Genomic DNA, 23,385 nt, shown 5'->3' on the forward strand with positions numbered 1-23,385 from the left:
GCGTGTGTGTACACGTGTGTGTGCTGGTGCTGCCCACACACAGCCCCACTGCAGGAGCCCATTACCTAACCTACAGCTAGCCTCCCTCACTCTCACAAACATGGGCATCCATTAATGCACATCAAAGGTTAGGCAAGAAAAAAAAATATCTACAAACACAACATCTACTAAAAAAGAGAGAAAAAACATACTTATTTGCAAACCACACCACAGCTAATCCTGCCCTGAACAAACACAAACACTAAATTCCCAACCCCCAACCCTTTTAACCTAAATGGCCCTTCCTCTTGCCTTTGCATGTTCACTTGTCCACTGTACTGTAGTCATTAACATATTTGGAGTGCAGCGAGCAGAAAGCTTAATTGTCCCTAATTGCTCGGCTAAATATGTTCTCTAATGATTTGCTTCAGATCTGTGACTGCCTTTTGCGCAATTTCCCGGCCGCTGGCTTCATTATCCCTGCCTCCTTGGAACAAAGCGTCTTCACAGGCTGGCCTTTTTTTTCTCTCCTACATAACACAGACAGCGAGTGTGTGTGTGAGGGTAGTAATGGTTCCCTCTTGGAGGGACACACAATAGAGCCCCTTTGTCAGGGCACAGGAGTTAAAGTGATTAGAAAACCAAATCTCTGCTAAGAAAGAGTGTTAATTGACCGCAGCTCACTCTTTCTAATCAGTCCATAATAAATGAGCAGTCTAGGCCCTTTGTTTTAGCCATGCTACTGCTGTTGTAGCTGTCTGTTTTTTGTTGTTCTTGTTGTTGCTGCAGCTGCTGCTGTTGTTGGGCTCCTCCTTCTCTGGCCTTAATGTTGTGTTTCAATATGTCTTCAATGGATGAATTGGACAGCCCTCTGACTCCTGTTAACCAGGGCCTCCCTTTGACTGGGGAAGACAGGCTTTGCAGGAATATTCTGTATGAATAATATATGCTGACAATTCTTAAAAAATAATATCTAAAAACACATTTGGAGAATAAAGTTACATTTATTATGAGACATATAACTTTGTTCCCAGTAATGTCATTTCTAAAATTTTATCTCTGCATGGGAACAAAACACTCGTCCATTTTGTTAGAATTTCACTCAACTGTGTCAATGTAAAAAATGTGACTTAGAGGTGATCGGCGTTATTTGTCTTGTCTGAAAATGATAATGCACAGTTGAATTTAATGCTGGTATAATTCAATCTTGGCTCTACAACCTCTTTATCATCTGTTTTAAACCAACAGAAAGTACAACAGCAACAAGAACATTAAAAACTACCAGAAAATGCTGCGTTTGGTAAACCGTATTTTCAAAATAAATTTGATCCAGTAGGCAAGCTCTTCATACCAATTCCAAGGGGAGATCGAATGTATAAGTGGACAAGAAAAAAGACCAATTGTAAATCATATAAAGCATATAAAGCGCTTTGAGGGAGCAAATGGATATGTGTGTGTCAGTGTGTGGTTTTGTGTGTGTGTGTGTGAGCATGAGCGGAGAGAGGGAGTGGCATAGGTAGAGAGAGAGCAAGAGAGAAAAAGAAAGACAGAAAGATAAAGAGACACTAAAATGGGGGCACAGGGGCATTAAGATACGCCCTCCAGGTTCTGACCTGTATCTGATGAGGGGCATTTGCGAATGGTGAAGATGGAGCTGAGGTCCTCTTCCTCCTCCGGCAGGCCCTTCTGTAAGCGCTGTAGCTTCCTGAGGCTCTCACTGCGCTGGTGCTTCATGGAGCGCACATGCTGGATCAGGTTGAGCTTGGCCTTGGTCGAGTAGTTACACAGCACACAATGGTAGTAGCAGGCATCACCCTCCACCGCGTTCTCATGCTGCTGCAGGTGCTGTGGGAGGGGATGGAGAAAGAGAGAGAGAGAGAGAGAGAGAGAGAGAGAGAGAGAGAGAGATTATTGCAGATGGCAGATAGCTGGCTAGGCACCACCGACTCACTTTCACTCACACAGTTGGCAAATGAACAAATCAATTCCCAATCACAGCCCTGTTGTTTAACATCCAGACCTCTTCCACTTCAGGACAACTGTTTGGACTGCGCACTTTGTCTGCGTGAGTGTCTGTATCAGCGGGCTAACAGGACAGGAGAGGCCTGGGAGGCACGCAAGTCTCAGGGGCCCCGAGGGCGGGCAAGCCTTGCACATCAGCCACCCTTCAGAAGCCATGGGTCTGCAGCCTCACAGACGGAAGGGAGCATTGATCCCCTTCACTCAACAGAAGCCTCCCGTCTCTGAAAAGGAAACTCCAAACATCTGCCTGTTTCACGCATGGGATGCTAAATATTGATCACGGTGAGTCAAATCCCCGCTCTCTCACAGAGAAAGAGAGACAAAGTCGGGCGGCGCCGAGGCAGAAGGGGGAGTAAGTACATTCTGAAACAATCTGGAACATTCCACAACAGGAGGACAACCTTCTGAGGACAGGAAATCAGCTTCGGGTATTGACCTGTCAACCCCAGCACTTCCTCCGAGACTCAACAGCAGCCCTAGCCCACCCTCTGTAGTGTCACAACATGCCTAACACCCCGTAGTGACACCACACCACCACAATCTCTCGTCACACCACAGAGCTCCAGTCTAATTACCTCCTACATGGCTCAATCAATGATGCAAGGCCAACACAATATGGCTGAGCCTGGGGTGTGCAACAGAGATATTGACCATTATCCTAAAGCATCACACTGATTGTTTCTGCATGTTTACAATGAAAGCCCCAGACTCAGTATGGCCACTTGTCTCATGCCTGTCATGTGCTGTTCCTGTATCAAACTCTGGAGTCTTGCTGTGGATTTCTGTGGCTGCATTCAATGTCAATCACCAAAAGTTATTTTCCTCTTTCTGTTCTAATCTGTGTGCTTATCATGTCTCCTGTGAGGTGCGTTTCCTTAAGAGTGAATAGCAGTGAGTACAGACACTTCACTGTTAGATATGGACATCCATCACGTGCACTGTATTAAAAAGTCTCATATACAATTAAAAAAAAGTGTCTGAGATGTGCATCAATAGAAAGATTTGTCATGAATATAGCTGCTTTAAAAGCTTTTGAGACGTAGACGTGCATGGTGATTACAATTATGTAATTAAGGGCTAAAAGAGGGGGAAATACTATTGGATGCAGTTAATAGTAAATTAATCCTCCAAGCCATAACAATTGCCATTGCCACATCATGTAAAACGCTAAAATGAATATTAACCTACATCAAGAAGAAGCTAATCACCCAAATCATAACAGTGTTAAAAGCTTGTAATTGTATTGAAAGTTGGGTCCCCTCAGTATTTCAGGTCAGGTTTTGCTTATAATTTTGCATTTACAGAATATAAAACTGCCTGTGTTCATCTACCATAAACACCACTCCCACATTCAGACAAAGGTCGAGAAAAACAATATGATTCATTAAGAGAAAACTGAACTGGTCTGCTCTGCACTAGATAACCTGTTTGGATGGCTGGAAAATGCAAAAGCAATGGAAACATTAGACATTTAACCACATTACATCTGAATCAGGTGTTGACAGCCTGGTGAAAAAAAAAATCATAACAATATTATGCCCCCCTAAAATGCTCTTGTCCTTTTCTCCTAATGTTTAATTTTCTGGCAATATTGTAATATTGCTATGGGGTTTTCTAGGCAATTGTATTCCATTCTCCTTGGTTTCATATTTCTCACTTCTACACCTAAAATGTGCATTAAGACACCGCTTCCAGGAAAAGGAATAGGAGGTTTTTTTTTCCTTTTTGTGAGCCCCACAGCTCGGTGTAATAGAGTTATTAGGTGATTGTAAAAGGCTCTGTGTCTCTGTGTGCTCTCCTTTCTCGCCTCGTTTGAAGCCATCCATGATGTCATTGAATAGGTGCTGCTGGATATTGTGGGATCCCTCCTCCTCCTCCTCCTTCTCCTCTGTGCACACATATTGCATCAGAACTAAGGTAGAGAGAAACCTGAGAGACAGATTCAATTGTAGATAACACCAAATCCATCGTGCAAACTGTTTTTAGTCGTAGCAGATGTCTTGAATTAAAAAAAGAGAGTTCTTGCCGCATATGACTCAAGGCTCCAAAAATCTACAAGGAGACAAGTTCCAAAAAAACAAAAAACTGACAGCACCTGACCTAAACTTCAAAGCTGGTCTCAGGAGGTAGAAAAAAAATCCTGGGAGTTTTACAGTTTCCCATAAAAAGCGCAGGGTTTATATAGGAGTGAACCTGAGACTGCCTGCCCCAGAATAGGCCATAATTCACTATAAACCTGACTGGCCAGGAAGATGGGCTCAACAGAGCCAAAACCGGCCTCCTCTGGTGCTTGCAGCTCTGCCTACTACCTCAAATGGTTACACCTGTGAACCACCACATTCACCATCTCTGTATTGGCCATGACCCAAGGCAGCTGGGGGGTTATTTGAGAGTCGATGAATGAGGTATGAGATCTAACCAATGAAGAGTGATCAGTGAAGTGCCCCCCGCTGCTGCAGCATTGCGGAAAGAACTGAGGCAAAATGACACCGCAGGGCTTTAGAGACCAGAACAGACTTCACCCAAAAGATCAACAACCCCTCTGATCATCACATGCACAAACTCTCTCTAACATGGATTCTCACTGGATTCCATAGGAATTATCCGTGTGAGAGACTCGGGAGATCATATCTGGGAGCGCAAATACAGTATGGACACAGTACACTCTCTCTCTCTCTCTCTCTCTCTCACTCACACACACACACACACACACACACACACACACACACACACACACACACACACACACTTTGAATGTGAAACATAATAATGCATGAGACAGGGCCTATGTCTGTTTCCTATGATCCTGCAATGAAGCCCCTAGTTGATAAATCACCTCCAACTGGAGTGCAGGAATTTGGCGGCTTAATGAAAAAGTCATGTTGGGAGAGCTGGGAGGAGTTGGCCTGCCCAGCTCTGGGGTTTCTAAGCGCCCTATTGAGGCCCCAACAGGAGGGGAGCTGTGGAGCAGGAGAGAGGGAGGCTGGCTGGACCAGTGGCATGGCTTCAATTTCTCTTCAATTCCATTTAATTGACTGGGAATTTACAGCAGTCATATAGGAGACATATAGGAGATCCAGCCAGTGTGTGAGAGCCTGGAATGGAGTGATGGACTCAACAGCAACGAGGAGGGGAGACATGCTGTGTGCATGTGTGTGTGGAGTGATTTCACAGACAAGACAGACTGTACAAAGCACACTGTGGTGAGTGCTTTGAGGGACATACAGTTTAAGTGCCTTAATGATGCCTTAAACTACTTTATATCAGTGTTTTGAAAAAAAAGAGAAAAAAAAACACCTTTCAGAACTCACTACTATGAGAATCACATTTGTTTTAGTATTTACACATTATAAGCATTACACCAAAACAATATTAATTCAGGAGATACAGATTGTGATTTTTGCATTGATTGATTTTTCCCTTATTTCATACTTTGTGAGTGGATAGTATCCATGGCAGCCAGCTACAAAGCCTACACTAGAGATTGGTTAGGTGACGCTAAATGAATTATCTAAACACCAATATTCAGGTATAACAATCTTTGTTGTTTTAGTGAACTTGAAAATTGTTTTAAATTACATTTAATGTGTCGGTACACCTGCAATTGGGTTTTCCCCTGAAAACTCCAGTTCTACGCTTTGTTACGATGTTCATGGTTTCAAAACGCAATCATGGTGTTTCAAGCCACTCTCTTCCAATAGAGAGCCTTGTCTCTTTCTGTGGAGGCTGAAGCAGTGCTCTGTGCTTGTTCAGGTAAAGAGGGACAGGGGTGGTGTGGGCGCCACCCCATCCTCTCTCTGACAACTCTACACTGCACCTTGGCCTCTGAGTGGGCAATATACGCCTGTATCAGTTGCACCACCCACCCAGAGCACTGCATACATCTGCATTTCCATCCACTTAAATGCAAAGTAAAAGTGCACCTTTAACACGAAACAGTGTGGTTGCTGAGAGAGTCCAACTAACACGAGATGGAGGTGGGTATTACTGGAAGGGTGGAAGGGAGACAGAGAGCCAATGCAAGCCGGTAATTCCACAGAATGGCTCCCAATGGAGCAGTATAATACAGTATGTACACGCAACAAACGCATACAACAGTATAGACACAAAGAAGATCAGAAATGTACACACACAAACATGAGTGCACACGCGCACACACACACAGACACGCAGCCACATACCATTATGATCATACCCTAATTTCCACCATTAAATTTGGCAGTGCTGTTAATACAAAATTAATGCATTAAAACAGATGACTATCTATGAGCTAAATAGCTATCAATTCTAAGAGAGCTGCCAAATTCCCTCTGAGAGAGAGCCAGTGAGTATCTGCCTGTATATTGCTTTGTAATTGTCTCCCCGATTCTCAGCACTAAAAGCTGGTGTATGTCTGTGTGCACACGCACGTATGTGCACTTGACAGGAGGCTTACACTGGATAGAAAAGGACAACTCACACCTAAAAATCACAATGCACTGCAATGCCAGTCCTGTCTCCTTATCATATGAATGAGGACATTATATCCTCTGATACCACAGAGCTAGGAGTTGCGTTTTCTCCATTGCCTGAGTGAAAATTTATAAGCTATTTCCAGGCATAAGACGTGTTGATGAATAAGTCAAGTAGCATCTTTGTTATACAGACATAGTGATGTCATGGCAGCAATTACAGGCAATGAGGTCATTGTATTTCACTCTGAAAAGAGACAATGAGATGCGCCTGTTGGGCTGAAAAATACACTCTGGCCTGAGTGAAAAGAAAACACCTCTGGGTGGCTCAAATCTCACTGTGTGAGACTTGTGGTACTATATACATGGTGTGTATGTATATCTTTTTTTTTTTTACTATCTTGTTGGGTCCAAATAAAACTGTCCAAAGACAACCCGAAAAGGTAGTAATTATAAGGGTTAGGAGTCAGGGTTAGGTTAAGTTTAGGGTTAGGGTCTAGAGAATGAAAATAAGTGAACTCTGAGATTCCCCTGGAAAGTAGTCAGGTTGTTTAGCAGAGGGGAAAGTAAAGCAGAGTGACTGGAGTCAGTGAGTACTTGCAGTTTGGCCTGTGATTCCCTGTCCGCCAGCAGCAGGAACAACAGCTCCAACCACAGAGGCCCCACCGGGTGCCAAGTTCAGTGGCTGCTTTGAATTAGCCACTGCAAGCAGCAACATGCCTAGAAGTTAGGTTGTGGCTGAGGGGACTCCATGTTCCAGGCCCAAACTGCATACCTACTGCTTCCTGTACCTCATCCCCACCCTTGTCCTTTCTTCTCCTCTGTCTCCTAATCCTCCACCCGCCCCCCAACCCCTCCATCCCACCCTGGCCCTCTGTCTCAAAGCCCATAATGTGCTAAGTTGCTTTCTCTACTGCCTTGCTGTAGAGATGATCCATCACTACCAATGAATAAAAACAGGTTGCATATTTGTCTCTGGTAGGGAGAGAGAAGCAAAACGGGCCTCTTTGTCATATGGGAGGGCAGCGAGGTAAAGATGGATAGCTGAAGGTGTCCTTAGAGAGGATGGACATAACATAGGTCTATGAAACAAAGTAGCCTGGGAGGGGTCAGAGAGACACTTAAAGACAATGCAGCTACTGGTGCTCCACTCCCACCACTCTTACTTACTTTAACATTAAATAAAGCAATAATTATTGAATTCCTTTTGAATGAGTAAGATGCTAGAAAGTAAACAATGGGAACATAATTGCAGAGGGAAGGCAATCAATGCAGGCAGTCATTTGGGCCATGTTGATTGTGTAGGCTGCTGTATGTGCTGTATGTGTGTGTGTGTGAGTGTGCGCACACACACATTTGTGTAGCAGTTGCAAAGCTGGGGCGAGAGGGGAGTATAGTGTTGTGACAAGATGCTGAATAATACATTCTCACATACACAGGCACAAAACAAGAGTTGGGTAATCCCTCCTTCAATAATGACCCAGGGCTCTAAACAATAGCTCTCAATCAGCTGATCAATGTGTCCACATAATTCATGGGCGAGTCACTCTCTTTGAAAGAGGAGGAGGAGGAGGATAAGCAAGCGGGCGGTAGAGAGATCAATGCCCTGTGTGGTGATAACGAGCCTGGGCCTATGCCCACAGGAGCCCCACACTGGCGTCCAGGGTCTCTCTCATTAAGAACATTTGGATAAGCATGGCTATACATACATAATGTGCACTTCTAATCGCAGCCAGATAAACACATTTCCCCCCTTCTTAATGAGCTGGGTCCTGCTTTTGTGACACACAGCAGTGACTCTGAAACAGGCAGGAAATGATGTCAATCCCCAAATAAGGAGAAAAAAAAGAGTAAAGCAAATTAACGGCAAGCTGTTGCCCTCCTCTTTCAGTAGCTAATTAACAGCTTAACCTCCTGGTGCTTTTATGAAAGCCATGCTGGGAGGAGCTTGCCAAAATTGCAGTACAATAACTCTGCCTGCAGGAGGCGACAGCTGGGTGGAGCCATGGGGGTACCTAAACAACTGTTACAGCCACTTGATGACATCTGTACTGGCAAGGTACCATCTGGAAGTTGAACAAGGCAACTCTGGACCTGCCCTGCCCCTCCTCTCCACAACAACCCACAGTACTGTGTCAACATCACAACCCTCCATTTTGGACACTGGTGACAGTAATTATTTGGACAGGACCAGGGAAGAATGTGTTTTAATTCTCATTGGCGCCAAACAGGAGATACACTCCAGGCGGAGATGTTCAGAAGTATTTGTAGTTTAATGTGTCTCTTTAATCTTTGTGAATAACAGCTTTTATTAATACTCTTATTACAATAATGAGAATCAATGCTATTAAGGAGGACAACAACAGGTTTGTTGGGTAACACCTCTGTTGAAGTCTACTGGCCATGGACTGTTTTGACTGTAGTAGTCCAGGTTAGAAAACAGATAATCATAATCAGTATCTCCCCAGAACCTATCTACAGTATCCCCCAAGTAAGGCTCAAACAAGGTTTTCACAAGAGGGATAGAGAATAAGCAGGTCCGTGGAAAAACCACACCTGCTCTTGGCACCCACAGCACCAACTGAACTTACACATACTCCACCCCAGTATCTGAGTCCTTCCTCACAAACATACAAAGCTGACTGCACCCAGAGGCTACTAACATCACAGTACAAACCACTCCCTGTCTCCCAGCTAGGAAATTGGGCCAATAGGCAAGATTTAAATCTGAACCACAGCTAGCGTGACATAAGCCTACTACTCCTTCACCTTGGACTGTGGATTGCGAGTTTAAGTAAATTGGATATGAGAGGAACAGCTTGAGGTAAATTTTTACAATGCAAACCATAGTTAGACTTGGTGAAATGTCAGCCCAAGAAAGCCTGAAGCTATGAATGAAATGTACATCTAGTATGTAATCTAGTACATCTATAACTTCCATGTGAATCAGAAGAAAATCTCAGGAATGTGTGAAAGGCAATGGACTGGTTGTCTTAAAAGGGCTATATAGGGCTTCTTATGTACATGTGTGTATTTGTGTGTGTGTGTGTGTGTGTGTGTGTGTGTGTGCAGACGAGCACACTAGATGAGAACGAGATGACTGACTACCTACATCTGGACTCAGCCGTACAGGTGGTCACTGATGTGTTAGTAGTGTAAAGGCAGAGGCAGCCCTGCGCCCACACAACTGACAAGAAACTCTGACACCTCACTGCCTCTCATTTGTCACTTGCCAGCCAGACAATGGCAGCATGGCCTTGTGGAGCAAATGGGAATGTGGGCTGCAGGATGCTTGTTAGGTGGAGGTGGAGGACGGAAGACAGTTTGGGTGGGAGAGAATGAGCCATAGGAGCGAGGGGTTGGTGGATCGGGGGATAGGGGGGTGTTGGATTAAGATACAGACAAACAGCACTTGTGATGATTAATGCAGTCAGTGAAAATTAAATTCAGAGCAGGAACATTACCCAAACACAATTAGTCTTTGAGAACAAACATAGCACTCTGCCCTGAATGCAGATTCATTGCCATATCTTGGTAAGGGAGTAGCCATCAGAAGTCAAAAGGACTCAGTGGTGTAACCCAGAGGTAAAACTGAATCTGTGTGAGTTAGCATCATAGAGAGTCACTGTTAGAATTATGGGTCCCCTCCCCACCTCGTTGGTTACTGTGACCCAGAAAAAGCCACCTAAATGTACCGACGGCCATGGGGTGGCCAAGGGCCGTGCGGACTGAACTGCGTCTCTGCCCATGCTCCTGCCTCTAAGCCTATTGTCATGAGCTGATCTCCTGTTCCACCTTTTCTCTGACGTAATGGCAGAGAGGAGATACAGAATACAGTCTCCTCGGGCTTGTATTATCTAGCTTTCACCCCTGGCGTTCTCAGTTTGGTAGTGTAAATATTTCATTACCACATAATTGGTTGCTGCTTCAGGCTACGCAATAAGGCGGTGATAGTTGTAACACTGTATGTTTTCTCACTTTCCGGTTCTTTTTTTTTTTTATATAAAATTCATAGAGACGTAGTTTGGGGAGAGGGTGTTTGACATGTCAGAAGGGGAAGTGTTTAGTTGTTCACGCACTGCCCCAGCCCCAGCTCACTACACACACCAACTAATTAAGAACAGTGATGATGGGCTCAGCCAGAGTCAATATTTAACCCAGTCTTAAGCAGCTATCTTTATTAGCAGCACTGAGCTGACAAAAGGAGCAACATGGCCTTCGAGTGGTCCTCTTCTTAAAATGAAAATTAATGAGTGGGGGTTGAGTGGAGGTGAATATACAGAGTGAGTCTATATGTGGGCTTATTTGCATGGCACATGAAGTACCTTGTTCGAGTGAAAACTGCTGTTGAGTGTTCTTCAAGCAACACCACACACCCACCAGTTTCACCTGTCAACTTGTCCGTGCTAGCAACTATAAAGCTGCAACAACTTAAATAACCTTCTCATAATAAGAGTCAAAGCCTAACGTTATACTTTTGTGCTAGCCTGGCAAGAAAACATCAACTATCAACTAGAGATTAAAAGTCAAACTGTTTTAAGCAGTATGTCAAGGCACAGAAAAAATACTATAATTTACAAGATTTGCATCATGAAGAGTAACACACATATAACTGTGCTGCATATCTGTGCTATGGGTCTTTATGCAATGGAAACTCATTATACACATCCTCCGAAAACCTTTATTCATTCAGTGGAAACAGAGCAAAAGATTTTACCTATCTGGATTGAGAAACCTACTATGTAAATGCAGAAAAGCAACCATATAGCCTTAATGCATTTGCCCTTCCGCAGGACGAGAATTAGAATTTTTTCTTCACAAGGCCCTTGGTAGCCTCTAACCTGTGCCCACAGGGACTTACTGCACTTGATGAAAAATGGTGCTCTATGAAATGCCCCCCTCCTTCCCATAAGCATATCCAACTCTATCACTAATACATATGGGCCCTGGTAACACAGATTTCTTTACAGGGTCATTCTGTTGGGCCTGCTCATTAGCCATAGAAAAAAAAAATAACTCCACTTTCCATAAAAAAGAAACAAAGTGCTCATTGATCAGAGTGATCAATTGAGGATCAATAACCTAAACCCTCATCATTCCCAGTGCGGCATAATTACAGCTGAGATATGGTCGTCATCACTAAAATCAAACATAGACCAGACTAATTGGAGGAAGCCTATTGCTTTGGTCACGCTTGCAAAAAGCTTTACAGAGCCTCTGAAAGACTTCTGATGGCCGGTCATTGGAGCCTCCCAAAATAACTACTCATGCCATTAGCCAGTGTCATCATGGAGGTCATTGTGCTGGCTGCCCGTTTGGGGACATCTAATACAGGGCACAGCAACCTACCACACAGGACTGCTTTGTATGCCTTCTCATGAAACTTGTGCACATAAGCTGTAAGATCACATTAAGCCCCTTTTTTATAGGACAACTTGTGATTTTAATTTATTAATGCTTTGGAGGAGTGTCCTTATTACACAATTTGTTGCTGACCTCCCTGTTAAACATTGGTTAGAAAAAAAGATGTCATTTTCCACTCCAGTGCTTGGGCAGTGTAAAGAGACTTGGAGAGCTGGTAAGGCAAAGAGGCGGGTCTGATATAATAGGTATTGCACAGACTGGCATCGCAGCCAAGCTGCCCTCACTGGCTACACCATACACACTGCTCAATCGTGCAAAAAGACTCAAACTATACTTCAAAGGCTACCACTTTTCCCCTTCCTGTTTATTGATTAGATAGAGCTCTTGTTCAGTAATTGTGCAGTAAATCAAGCATGGTGAGCACTAATCTCAACCCCGGGAGGAAAGTGTTAAAGGTAAAACCTGCTGAAAAGTGCATAATTAAGGTGCTGTGTTCAGCCAGGAGAGAGGACATACTCCTCCCTCTCACATTTCTCACTCGCTGCCTGCCTGCCTGCCTGCGCAACACGAGGCAGCAGAGAGTGGGATTGGCAGAAGAGCAACGGGAAGTGTATACAGTTTCTAACCACCTCTCACTCCCTCCCTTACTCTTTCACTCCTTCTCCCTCTCAGTGCATTCCCAACCAAAGCGCCGGGGGCGCCATGCTTGTAAAGAAACCACAGCCCTTTGAGTGCCTCTTGTATTTACAAACGGAGGTATGTTGGAATCAAAGGCATTACCACATGACATAACACATTAAACAGTTGGCAGATTGAGAATTTATAGACTGGATAGATTGTGAGTTAGACTGGATAGATTGTGGGGGACACAGGAATTGTGCCATTGTTGGATTAGTTTAGCTAGCTATACTTGTTATGAGAGCCAAACTTACCTAAACCAGAGAACAGGATAGGAGTCCGCTGCGGCAGCTCCCTCCTTTCCCTTGCCTTGCCTTCCCTCTAAACAGGCACACACAGCTCAGGCTATACTCCAGGTGGACACAGCTATCACTTTCCCGTCAACTTCCTGTTCCTCCCGTTTCTCCTCCCTCCTTCCACTCTCTCACTCCCCATCGTACAGTTTGCTTTTCTCTGCCATTTTTCAGAGAAATGCAAAGCTGTATCTCTTTCCTCATCTTCTGAAATAGTTAAATCTGCAGTTCTCGCTCTCCTGGTTAGATCTAAAATCTTTTCTTTTTCTCTCCCCATCCCTCCCTTTCCCGTATCCTCATCCCCCAACTCCTTCCCTATGTTGCTGTTCTGCCTAATCTCACCTCAGTTTTTATTTCACCCTCATCAGCAGGGACCTAAAAATAAATGATAAATGGAATATGATATTTTAAAGTCTTATCTCTTATCTGTTCTTACAAGGGAATAATGGGGTAGTTAATCCTGCAGATCCTACTCAAATTGATTAATCAGCACATGCGGACAATCAAATAAATGATTAATATTCCCCAGTCCTGTGGTCGGACAGTTACCCCTGAAACCATCAGTAATAATTCAGTAACCCTTCCCAGACCACAGGCTGCTGCTAGTCAGCCTCACTCAGCATCAGTCCTCTGATGTTCCAGCAGCACTTTGAACTCTCTGCACAGAAACTCAGACACACCAGGGGGAAACAATCTGCAGTCTACTCTCTCTCAACCCCTCCTAGAATGCCTGCCTACCTGGTCAGACTCACACTTCAGATACAATAAATCTTAGGGAGAAGGACAACAATACACTGTACTAGAGGTGCTTCATCTGTCCGCTGCTCAGCACAGAAACATATCTTCACATTACTGCAGAAGGCTATACAAATAGATTTGGATGCTCTAGTTTACCGACAACTGTAAATACATGCTGTATATATAAAGGCCTTTTCACATCATAGTCATATGATAGAGAGGACAATTAAAGAAAATCTAGGCAGACAAAAACAAACGCAAACTCATCTCTAGGAGCACATGCACACCTGCGCTGGTGTGTTATGTAAGTACTATGGTGAAGTGCTGAGAGAAAATAGTGCCACTGCGTTCCCACAGCTGATGGACCAGATGTCGGCAGGCACGCAGACAGACGGACAGAGAGACGGGCTGTTTAGCGGCAACTCTCCCAGGCCTCGTCGCCCTGCACACACCCCGTCCTGCCAATGGACAAAGGGGGGAATCTCCATTGAAAAAGGCCTTCTTTTCTCTCCCATTACCCGCGCTGCTCTCCCTCCCACAGAGGTCAGCGAACAGCAGTCTTCATGGCCCTCCTTGCATCTGCCAGCTAGAACTGTTATTAATCAGGGAGAGGGCCAGAGGCAGCAGAGAGAGCGCCTCTTACTCCCCCACACTTGCACCCAGAATGAGTAGTGGGTGAGGGGTGGGTGGGGAGGTGTGTGTGTGTGTGTGTGTGTGTGGGAGGGAGGGTGTGGGGAGGGTGTGCAGGAGGTAAACACTGCTGGTAGGTGTGGAATGTCTGCCCTACTCTCTGAGTAGTGGGCCTAGGGTGCTATGTCTATGGATGTGTGTGTCTGTCTCTGTCTATACTTGGACACAGCCAGAGTTGCCCCCCTCCCGCCCTCCACCCCCCAATGCACACACACACATGCACAAAAACACATATATACACCTCCGCGCCTGCCTGCCTGCCCCTACACCCTAATCCCTCCTCCTCTGCCGTACAGGAGACTTGGCCTTTGTGTCATGTCTGACCGGCCAGCTGCCTGAATCAGCATGCGCAGCTGCCTGCTCTCCAACACTAGCAGGACACAGTGACTCCTCACTGCACTGCTGTGTTATATGGCAGCCTGGCATTACTACAGCCATTTAAAATCCATCTAAGAAGCCACTGGCCTCTGAGGAGTTTACACAGGTTGAGAGCAGGGTGAGTTTTAGCTGTAACACATATCGATGGCCTTTAACTAGTGTTTGAGAACCTTGGAGGGTAGAGCTATGAGAACTAGATGCACAACTGGGGCAAGACCAAGCTTTAAACCGTGAGAGGCCATTCAATACTCTTGCCAATATGCCTCATGATATATAGCTTTGTCTTTAATAGGTATGAGCATGGTGTGTAGGGCAGTGTCGTGAAAAAGCCCCGGTTTTATATAACCGTTACAGTTCACTTTGATCTCTTCTCTTGCTCCACTGTTTATAAATCAGCCACACAAATATTTATGAGCGGAACGAGGAAAATGGCTGGTCTGGTTTGTATCTCTGCCCTCCCTCCCTCCCTCCCTCCCGCGTTCCCTCCCTCTCCCTGTGGCTGATGTGTGGATGAGGCCACCGCAGACGCAGAGCGAGTGTATAGGCCCCAGGCCACATCCATCATATCTGCTCTGTCTCTGGCTATTGTGTGGCCTCAGAGAAGGCTGACCCAACCAAACCAAGTAACAGGAGAGACAGCAAAATCTGAGATAAAGAAAAGAGAAAATTGCAAGGGAAAAAAAAAGTATCACACGGTGTAGATAAGCAAATGTCACTGGTTAAACTCACTGGTTAAACAACCTGTGCGAGTGTGTTGTAGGTACACAATCAGGTACAAAACTGCATGTCAATGTGTGTGTATGCCTCTGTGTGTGTATGTGTATGCACAGTCATGCAAATGTGTGTGCCTGAGTAGTGCATCACTAGTTCATCAGTACCGAAACTCAATAAATTAACATGTTCAATACATATTGGCTCTCCCTGCCTTTTAGCTCACCTATCTGTTCCTGCCTACAGCACACACAATGGGACAGGCCCAGAGCCTTCGGATCCATGCGCTTTAATTGCTCCCCTCAGCCTTGACCTCTGCTCCCGATCACTCTCTGATATACAGCATCTCTATTAAATTGGGAAGTAGGTAAATATTCTTCTAATGACCCTCAGTTCTAGCGACACCATTGAAAATGGAGGAAAAAAAAAAATCAATCCTCTTTTTTTCCCTTTTGTCCTTCGCTGACTCTATTAGTTCCCTTTTTATCTGATGTTTGACTCCAAAAATGTGGAGGGAGATGGAGCAGAGTGGAGTGTCTACTCTCTCTTTGACAGGGCAATGGGCTTTATTGGGAAGGATTTTGGTAATGAGGAGATTACAGAGCTATGTTCAAAAGGAAATATCTTTTGAACAGCATCTTGACTGTCCTTCAAGTAACACATTGAGTCTACTGAGCCAACATAAAGAGTCAGACAACCTTTATCTAAATTGAACAGAATGTTGATCCTAGAATCTAGACTGTAGATAATTTGAAAGATAACACTGAGTTGAAGCAGAGAAGGAGAAGAGACAAACTATATGTGCAAATGTTACCCATCTCACAGTGTGGGTGCAGAAAAGAGAGGGTTGTTATGCAAGCCTGTATCTGTGTGCGCTTGTATATATGTGTAGTGTACAGTAACAGCTTACATACTGTATGTGTGTGTCTGTGGGCAGGGGTGGGTGGGGGTAGAGTGGGGATGGTAGTGGTGGACTGGCTTGTCGATCGATGCAGTGATTGGCAGTTAATGGGTTTTCCTGTTCAGCCTTGGTAACCCTGGCCTGATGGCTGTTGCTTCTGATCAGAGATGGCAGATGGTGTTTGATTTTCGTATATAAACCCCTGACTTTGTGGAGATGGCTTCATCATGTTTAATGATTTAAAAGTTAAGTTGAATACTGGGAATACTCCAATGCTGGAGCTCCCATTTAAAAAGCCCTAACCTCCCTACCAGATGTAAGGACTGCTCTCATAACCAAAGGCACCACTCGTGGTTAGTATTCTGCAATAAGCCACTCAAACCTTTAATGATCAATTATTAGAATGAACTTCACAACACATATTATCCTTTTCTTTTTATGTTATCCAGACATTTCAGTCCCATGCTTCGTTTTACAATTCACATCACCATAGGCTGCTCAATCACTTAAACTACCTCCTGATATAAAATGACCAGTCAAAGAATCCCTGGGATCAAAGATAATTCTATACACCAAAGGACCTATCACTAAATTGTTCCATCCTGTTCACACAGCCAGTCCCCAGTGACAGAGCAAACTGAAAAATGAGCCTAGAAAAAAGGAGGAATAGCTGGAAATGGAGGAAAATTGAATGATAAGCTCCATTTGGTGTGAAAGAGAGGATGTGCGTTAAAACCCGCTTTACACCAGCAAATCAGAGAACAAACAGCAGGTCCTGAGATCTCAGATTTTTCAGAGTTGTTTCGTGTACTGAGGTATTTGCCATTATTTGGCTCCTCATTCGACCAATTTCAACTGCTTAAGACTTAAATCTATTTGATATCCTATAAACTCCAGTCATTTTGACATTTCATCTTCACAAAAGTTCAAAGGTTGGCGATTGCAGCAATATGGAATGCAGGAACTGTGAGAGGAAACCATCTGATTTTTTCGAGAAGAATAAAAAGGCTGTGTATTTTTGATACAAAAAAGTAAATATATTTGAAAAGAGAGGGTTCCTTTTCCCAGGGCTTAAGACACAAAGGCCATACCAGTAGGGGCCAGGAGGCCAGTAACTGGATCCTCGCTGAAAAAACGGAAATAATGATCTGGCAGTACAGAGAGAGTCATCTCCAATGCTGTAGCAGCACTCTGCACATTCCCTATAAGTCAGCTGTGAAATTATATTTGCAAAGAGAAGGTCTGAGACACAGGGAGGAGCATCCAAATACTGGTGAGAACAAAAGCAGGCTTTGTGTGTGCGTGTGTGAGATTTAGGCCCCACTGGGACCCGCCACTGCAAAATTAATACACTCTCTCTCCTGCAACATCAACAAATAATAAAAAAAAAACAACACTTTCTAGGACTTATTAAGATGCTCTCTCTTCCTTTCAGCGTGCAAATTAATATATTGATCATTTGAATAATAATTTGCATTCCAGATCTCACAATTTCACGTTCAAACTTTAACGGCTCCCAGAGTTCTCATTTAAACAGTAGCTGCACAGACGGTCCTTATGGTTCAAATTATTTCAACATGACTATTCCAACCTAACAAGCATAAATTAAGGAAATTCCTATCTAGTGACAGAGATAGGCCATCTGAAGGAAGGATCCAAGTTTGAATCATTCAGCAGTCCTTAATTTTAGGCCTAGTGTTGATTGAATGTGGTGACGTTATAAAAAGAGTTTGTGGGGCTGGCAAGGAAGGCGATGAGGGATAGTATGTGATCTGGAAGTCAGCCTAGGAGTTCAGTGGCTGTGGAGACTTCCTCTGCTGTCTGCCTCTCTGAAGAGATCTCAGGGGAGGGAAAGAGGCCCTCCGACAGGACAGCACAACTCTGTAAATCATCCTGAGATTGAAAAGGACTTTATAAAACACAAATGTGTGAAACCGCTTATACTGAACAAAAGCCTGCACTTCTATCCCTTGCTTTCACCAGCTATGGCTAGTAAAAATATAAAAAAAAATCCTCAGAGAGTGTGACCCTGAGGTTTGCCACATAAACGAAGCAGGGTGAGGTGAGGGTGAGGAGTGATGATAGGTGGGGGGGGGGGGGGGGGGTTAGGGTTAGGGGGGGGGCTTATAGGCATGATAGTTAAACTTTTTTTCAACGCAGCGCTGTCTATTCTGGGCATCAGTTTGTCATGAGGGAATGTGAAGGCCATAAAGTGTCGGTGCCCTTGAGAAGCTAAAGAGCACTCTTGTCCCCAACTCTTTAAGCTGTCTCTCTTTCTCTCTCCTGTTCACTCTCACTTTCCCCTTCTCACTCCTCCTTTCTGTTATTCTTGCAGTAAGTTTAAAGTAGAGCACAGGTGTAGAAGAAGACACCAGTGGGAAAGATAACATTTAGGAACATTCCTTGGGTTAAACAGAGTTTTTATTTCCTATATTCTTCATCTGAGGAACCATTCAATTGTCTTGGTTCTAAGACTATGCCTTTGTCCCCACTGTGCCCCCGCTCCACACTCCACTTCTTAAATCACTACCTAGTCATTTCCATACAAGAATTCAAACAAGAGATTTTATTCTCTCTCTTTTACTTTTTTCATTTTCATCTTTCCATTTTATCCCTATTTTTATACAAGAATAAAGGGTATGATGAGAAAACAAGGTGCAAAATGATCTCTTCCAGAGGCCCCAATAAAAACCACATGACACCCTGGGCCACACCGCTTAATTACAAAAGGATGAAATCTTTTCGTCCATCTGGAGAAAACATTGTCCGCATAACATTGATAGATTTACAGCTCCCAGTTCTAACCCTGGACTCCAGCACACAGCAATTAGGCAAAACATGGATGGACATTCAGTGCTATGAAGTTCGGGAGATGACTATTCTGTCCCAGCACTATAGAAAAAGCCTTTCAGGGCCCACTGTTTCAAATTAAAAGTCTCCCCAGAAAATGGTGCTCAGGAAACTGGTATATGCTTCATTTATACTTCATCTGTAAAAGTGTTGCAGAACCACAGAGGGTGTCTGCTGAACCCACAGAGGGACACAGAGAGGGTCTGCAGATGCGCAGACGCTGCAGATATATTGATTGGCTTGTCAGAGAGGTGAGGTGGAATTTTCGGTTAAAACACTACCTTACATCCGTTCTCGCGCTATATATAACTCCTTCAAGATGGACCGATTTGAGGAGAGGTTAGCACCAGCATCTCTACGACCCATCCTCTAGAAGTTAGCAACAAACTATGAATTCCAGGGGAAAAACCATTGAAATTCTGCAAGCCAATACTAAAGAATGCACGATAAAATGGCAAAACAGATTTGTTAAAACAAAGAAAAATCTAAAACAAAAGCAGTACATGCTCTGCACACCTAGGCGCAATCATAGAGGAAAATTAGTATGACTGACTTGTACTGCACCCTGGAAAGTGCAAGACAGAGATGGGAGTGCACACACACCGACTGTAGTTCTGTAAATCAAGCATACGTGTGTTTGATCCTCCTCCCCATCCACCTTCCATTAAACAACAAGGCAATAGATTGGACAGTTACACAGAGAGCTGTCCAATATAAGTTGTGCTTAAGAAATACAATTTTCTCAATTATAAATATAGCAGATAAAATGACATACATATTGCTTTACATTAATACTGTGCTGTTGAACCCCTCAAACATCCATTTGGACTCACAAGTGGAACATTACAAGGCAATGGGAATGAAATTCAAACAGCCAGGGCCACATATCCATCACTCCCTAAAATTTATCTGTCCCATGACTCTACTCTGTAGGCCAAACCCAAACAGACTAGGGGTCTCTGTGTGCTCATCCTGGTACCTAAGACCTCCTCCCTTCTCCTCATCCGTCTCTTCACCCTACCCTGCCTTCATCTACAGCTCCACTGAACACAGACCTGAGAGCAGAGTAGTTTTGTGGCCCTGACCACTCGGAGGCCATTAATCTGGTGGCTAAGCCACTGATGTATTGATGGCACTGAGCCGGTAAGCCTGCCTGCCTCTCTCTCCATCCCTTCAGCTTAGGAGCCACATAGATCCACAGGAGCCCCCATCTAGCCTCATCAAAGCAGCGTTTACCTGCCAACCGCCACTGTTAGTCTTTCAGGTGCCGTGGCCATAGGTTGCCAAATGTATTGACCAGTGGGCAAAAAGAACTGGGAGACACTTAATTCAAGCCATGATAGACACAGTCTGCCTGCCTATATGGCGACTCATTTCACTGCAGTTTGACTATGAAATACATGCTAAGTTCACAGCAAATTATAGAGGCTGCTGATTAAATGGATCCCTTATCTGGTCTTTTTGAAGACAAGGCAAAAGTAATGCAATCTCTCTGGCATCTCTGCAATGGGGGTTGTGTGGGGGTGGGTAAGAGATAGGACCATGACTGATATGTCTGTAATATCATCTTTACAAGATAGAGGCTGGCAGTGCCAGAGTATAACACTGATTAGATGATAGAGAGACCCTCTGCTCGGCATCTGTACAGGAAGAAGTTTCTCCAAGATGTAATTGTTCTCAATAACTCTTAGTCTACCATTTGTCATGATTACAAAATTTAAGATGTTAACCTGGAAAAGTCCTATGTGCTTGTTCACTGTTTTTATGGCAGCTTCAATTATCTATCTTTCTGAAAGCGAGATCTGTTGAGAGAATAAATGAATTAGTGTGTTAACAATAACATTAACAGTATTCTGCCCCTGAGTGAGGAACAAGGAACATTTGACAGCAAGCTGAAGAATAAAAGAGAGAGCAGAGAAGCGAGTGAAGGGAGAGTGGGATGGGGGTGCAGAAAGAGGATTTGGCTGAGGAGAATGTTTAGTTTTCCAGCATGGTTGGATTAAAGATATTTAACCTTAAGCAGAGCCCCATACGAGACCACCCACTAGCTTGCTATCTGCACTGGTTTGTTTTGTGGGTGATGAGTATTTGCCATGTTTATTAATTTTGTGGAGACAAAGAATGACGACGAATGAGTAGGAGGAAGGATGAAAAAAGTAAAATAACTGACATAGGAACAGAAAGAGAATAAAAGACTGAGGGATGCACGGTCTAGGATCTGTGATGGGAGTGTCTACTATTCCTTGTCTGTAAAATGGGGGAATCGGGTTGGGGGTAGGAACTGTATATCTACACTGTACATCATTGCCTGTAGTGACAGAACCAAGTAAACCAAGTGGAACTTCTCTCCGCCCTACACTGTGAACCCCCCCTCCACCACTGATACATCCTCCCCTCCTTTTCCCTTCCTTCCGCGGCCGCCAATCTGCCTTTTCTGCTGATCAGGCAAGAGATAATAGGATCAACGGCTTCCTTGCACACTAGCGGGAGCGTGCTGCGCTGCTCTTGTCCAGTTGCCCAAAAGAGAAAAAACTCAAGTCAAAACAAACAATCATTAACACAATAACCAAGGAACTCCAACTCCCAGCTGACCCTGTAACAAAACATCTCACTCCCTCCTCTGGCCCTTCCCCTATGGTTCTGTGTGATGGAACACAGACAATGCATCCCTATCTCAACCACAGACCCAGGACGGAGACTCTGGTCTGTAATGCACCGGGCCCTACTCTCCCTGTACTCAATCTAACTCTGGCAATTGTGGTAAACAGCTGGTGAAAAAAGCTGGAAAGAGACCAGCCTTGCTTGTCAGAGCGCCTTTCTCTCCCCCCCTGTCTTCATTTCTTTCACCCTCACTGTGCAAGCCCCAGCAACACTCACAGAGGGGCAGTTGCACTTCCAATCAGCAGCAGCAGCAGCAGCAGCAGCAGCAGCAGCTGTGCCACGGGTCAAAGCCTGGCCCTCTCCCTGGCCTTCTCAAGAGGTGTGAGTTGGAGGAGTTGTGAAATTCTTGCACACTGCCAAACGCTGAGCCCTAGAGCCCCCCCCTCCTTGCCTGACAGCCCCTTTCTCCAATCCACACTGATTTTCTGTTGTCTGCCCCTCCCTCCCTGTTCCACCCTCCATCCAGAGTGACGGGTCTGTTTGAGGTAGGAAGCCAGAGTTCACCTCCCTGCAGGCATGCTACAGACACAGAGAGGGTGATGGGGGGTTCTGGATCATGGCTGTGTTGACTGAAGAGGTGTTACAGGGGCCCATACAGAATTTAAATACTTCCTTAGTGTGATGTTATGCCGTTGGCCATGCGTACATCACTGGTACAGCCCTATACCACATCATATGAACCGCACTATGCACAGTGAATGTGATACAATTCACTATCCATTCACCATACATTCCCTACATTGTCGTCTACCAGCACTTCTGCTGAGGGGATTGCTGTGTGAGTGTGTGTGTGTGTGTGTGTGTGTGTGTGTGTCTGTCTGTCTGTGTGTGCGCACGTTCACACGCTTGTGCATGTGAAAGGAGAGAATGGGCTGTCTCCCAGGATGTGCAGCGAGCGCTTTATTAGAGCGGTAGTACCAGTAAATCAGAGCTCAGCTCTTCCTGGAACTGCTGCAACCTTTCCCACTGAGCACTATTACTGAACAATCATAGGCCAGCCATGATAATTAGCAGAGTATCTCTCCTTCCACCCCTCCTGTCGCCCCCCTCCCCATCCTCCCACCCCAGTCTGTCTCTCCATCCTCCTCCTACCCCTCCTCTTCTTGGTAATGTCTGGTGGGTGAGTGGGTGAGTCTCTGTCTGTCTCTCTCTCCTGATGGGACTGAGGTTGGGGTAGATTGCTGGCTAGATCAAAGGCCACGACTGATCCCAAAAGTGATTGAATGCTTCTGCGTGACTCCAAATTACTCTCCAGTTTTATTTGATTGTAAAAATACCATCTTTTTCTAGAGCTGGGGTACAACCACAATTTATTTGTTCCCATAATTCCATAGTCCAAGAGGATTTGGAGTCAATCCTGATAGTTATGATCATTAATGGGGAGAGGTCATCACCGCTTACATTCCTGAGTCTGAGAGGCTAGTACTTCTGCTGAGTAGGATCATCAGTGAAACACCTTAATGACTTTTCATGTAACCACTAATCCTTTCATTTACATTACAGCCTCTTATCCTCTATTATGTTTCATTGTGATTATTTTCTCTCTGTAGAGTGTAGACATTTTCTTTCCTCGGTGCTCACTGATTCAGTTGGATCGCATTGAAGGGGAAAATAAGAGTAGGAAATCTGTCCAAGATACAGATGTATTGTGCTAGTTAATGGGTCAGCC

General features: G+C 44.6%; 1 protein-coding gene across 3 annotated transcripts in view; it reads right to left on the minus strand.

Annotated features, from left to right (window-relative positions):
• zfhx3b (zinc finger homeobox 3b) overlaps positions 1-23,385 on the minus strand; it is a 148,970-nt gene that overhangs the window by 64,466 nt on the left and 61,119 nt on the right. For all 3 annotated transcript variants that reach the window (XM_071545918.1, XM_071545920.1, XM_071545919.1), the window contains exon 5: positions 1,593-1,824. In XM_071545918.1, the coding sequence (XP_071402019.1) occupies positions 1,593-1,824 (232 nt within the window). The remainder of the gene's footprint in view (positions 1-1,592; positions 1,825-23,385) is intronic.

Source organism: Centroberyx affinis, unplaced genomic scaffold (genome assembly GCF_046629955.1).
Source record: "Centroberyx affinis isolate AG114_WGS23_722 - 3 ecotype Tasmania unplaced genomic scaffold, CSIRO-AGI_Caff_v1 ptg005074l_1, whole genome shotgun sequence".
NCBI lineage: Eukaryota > Metazoa > Chordata > Actinopteri > Beryciformes > Berycidae > Centroberyx > Centroberyx affinis.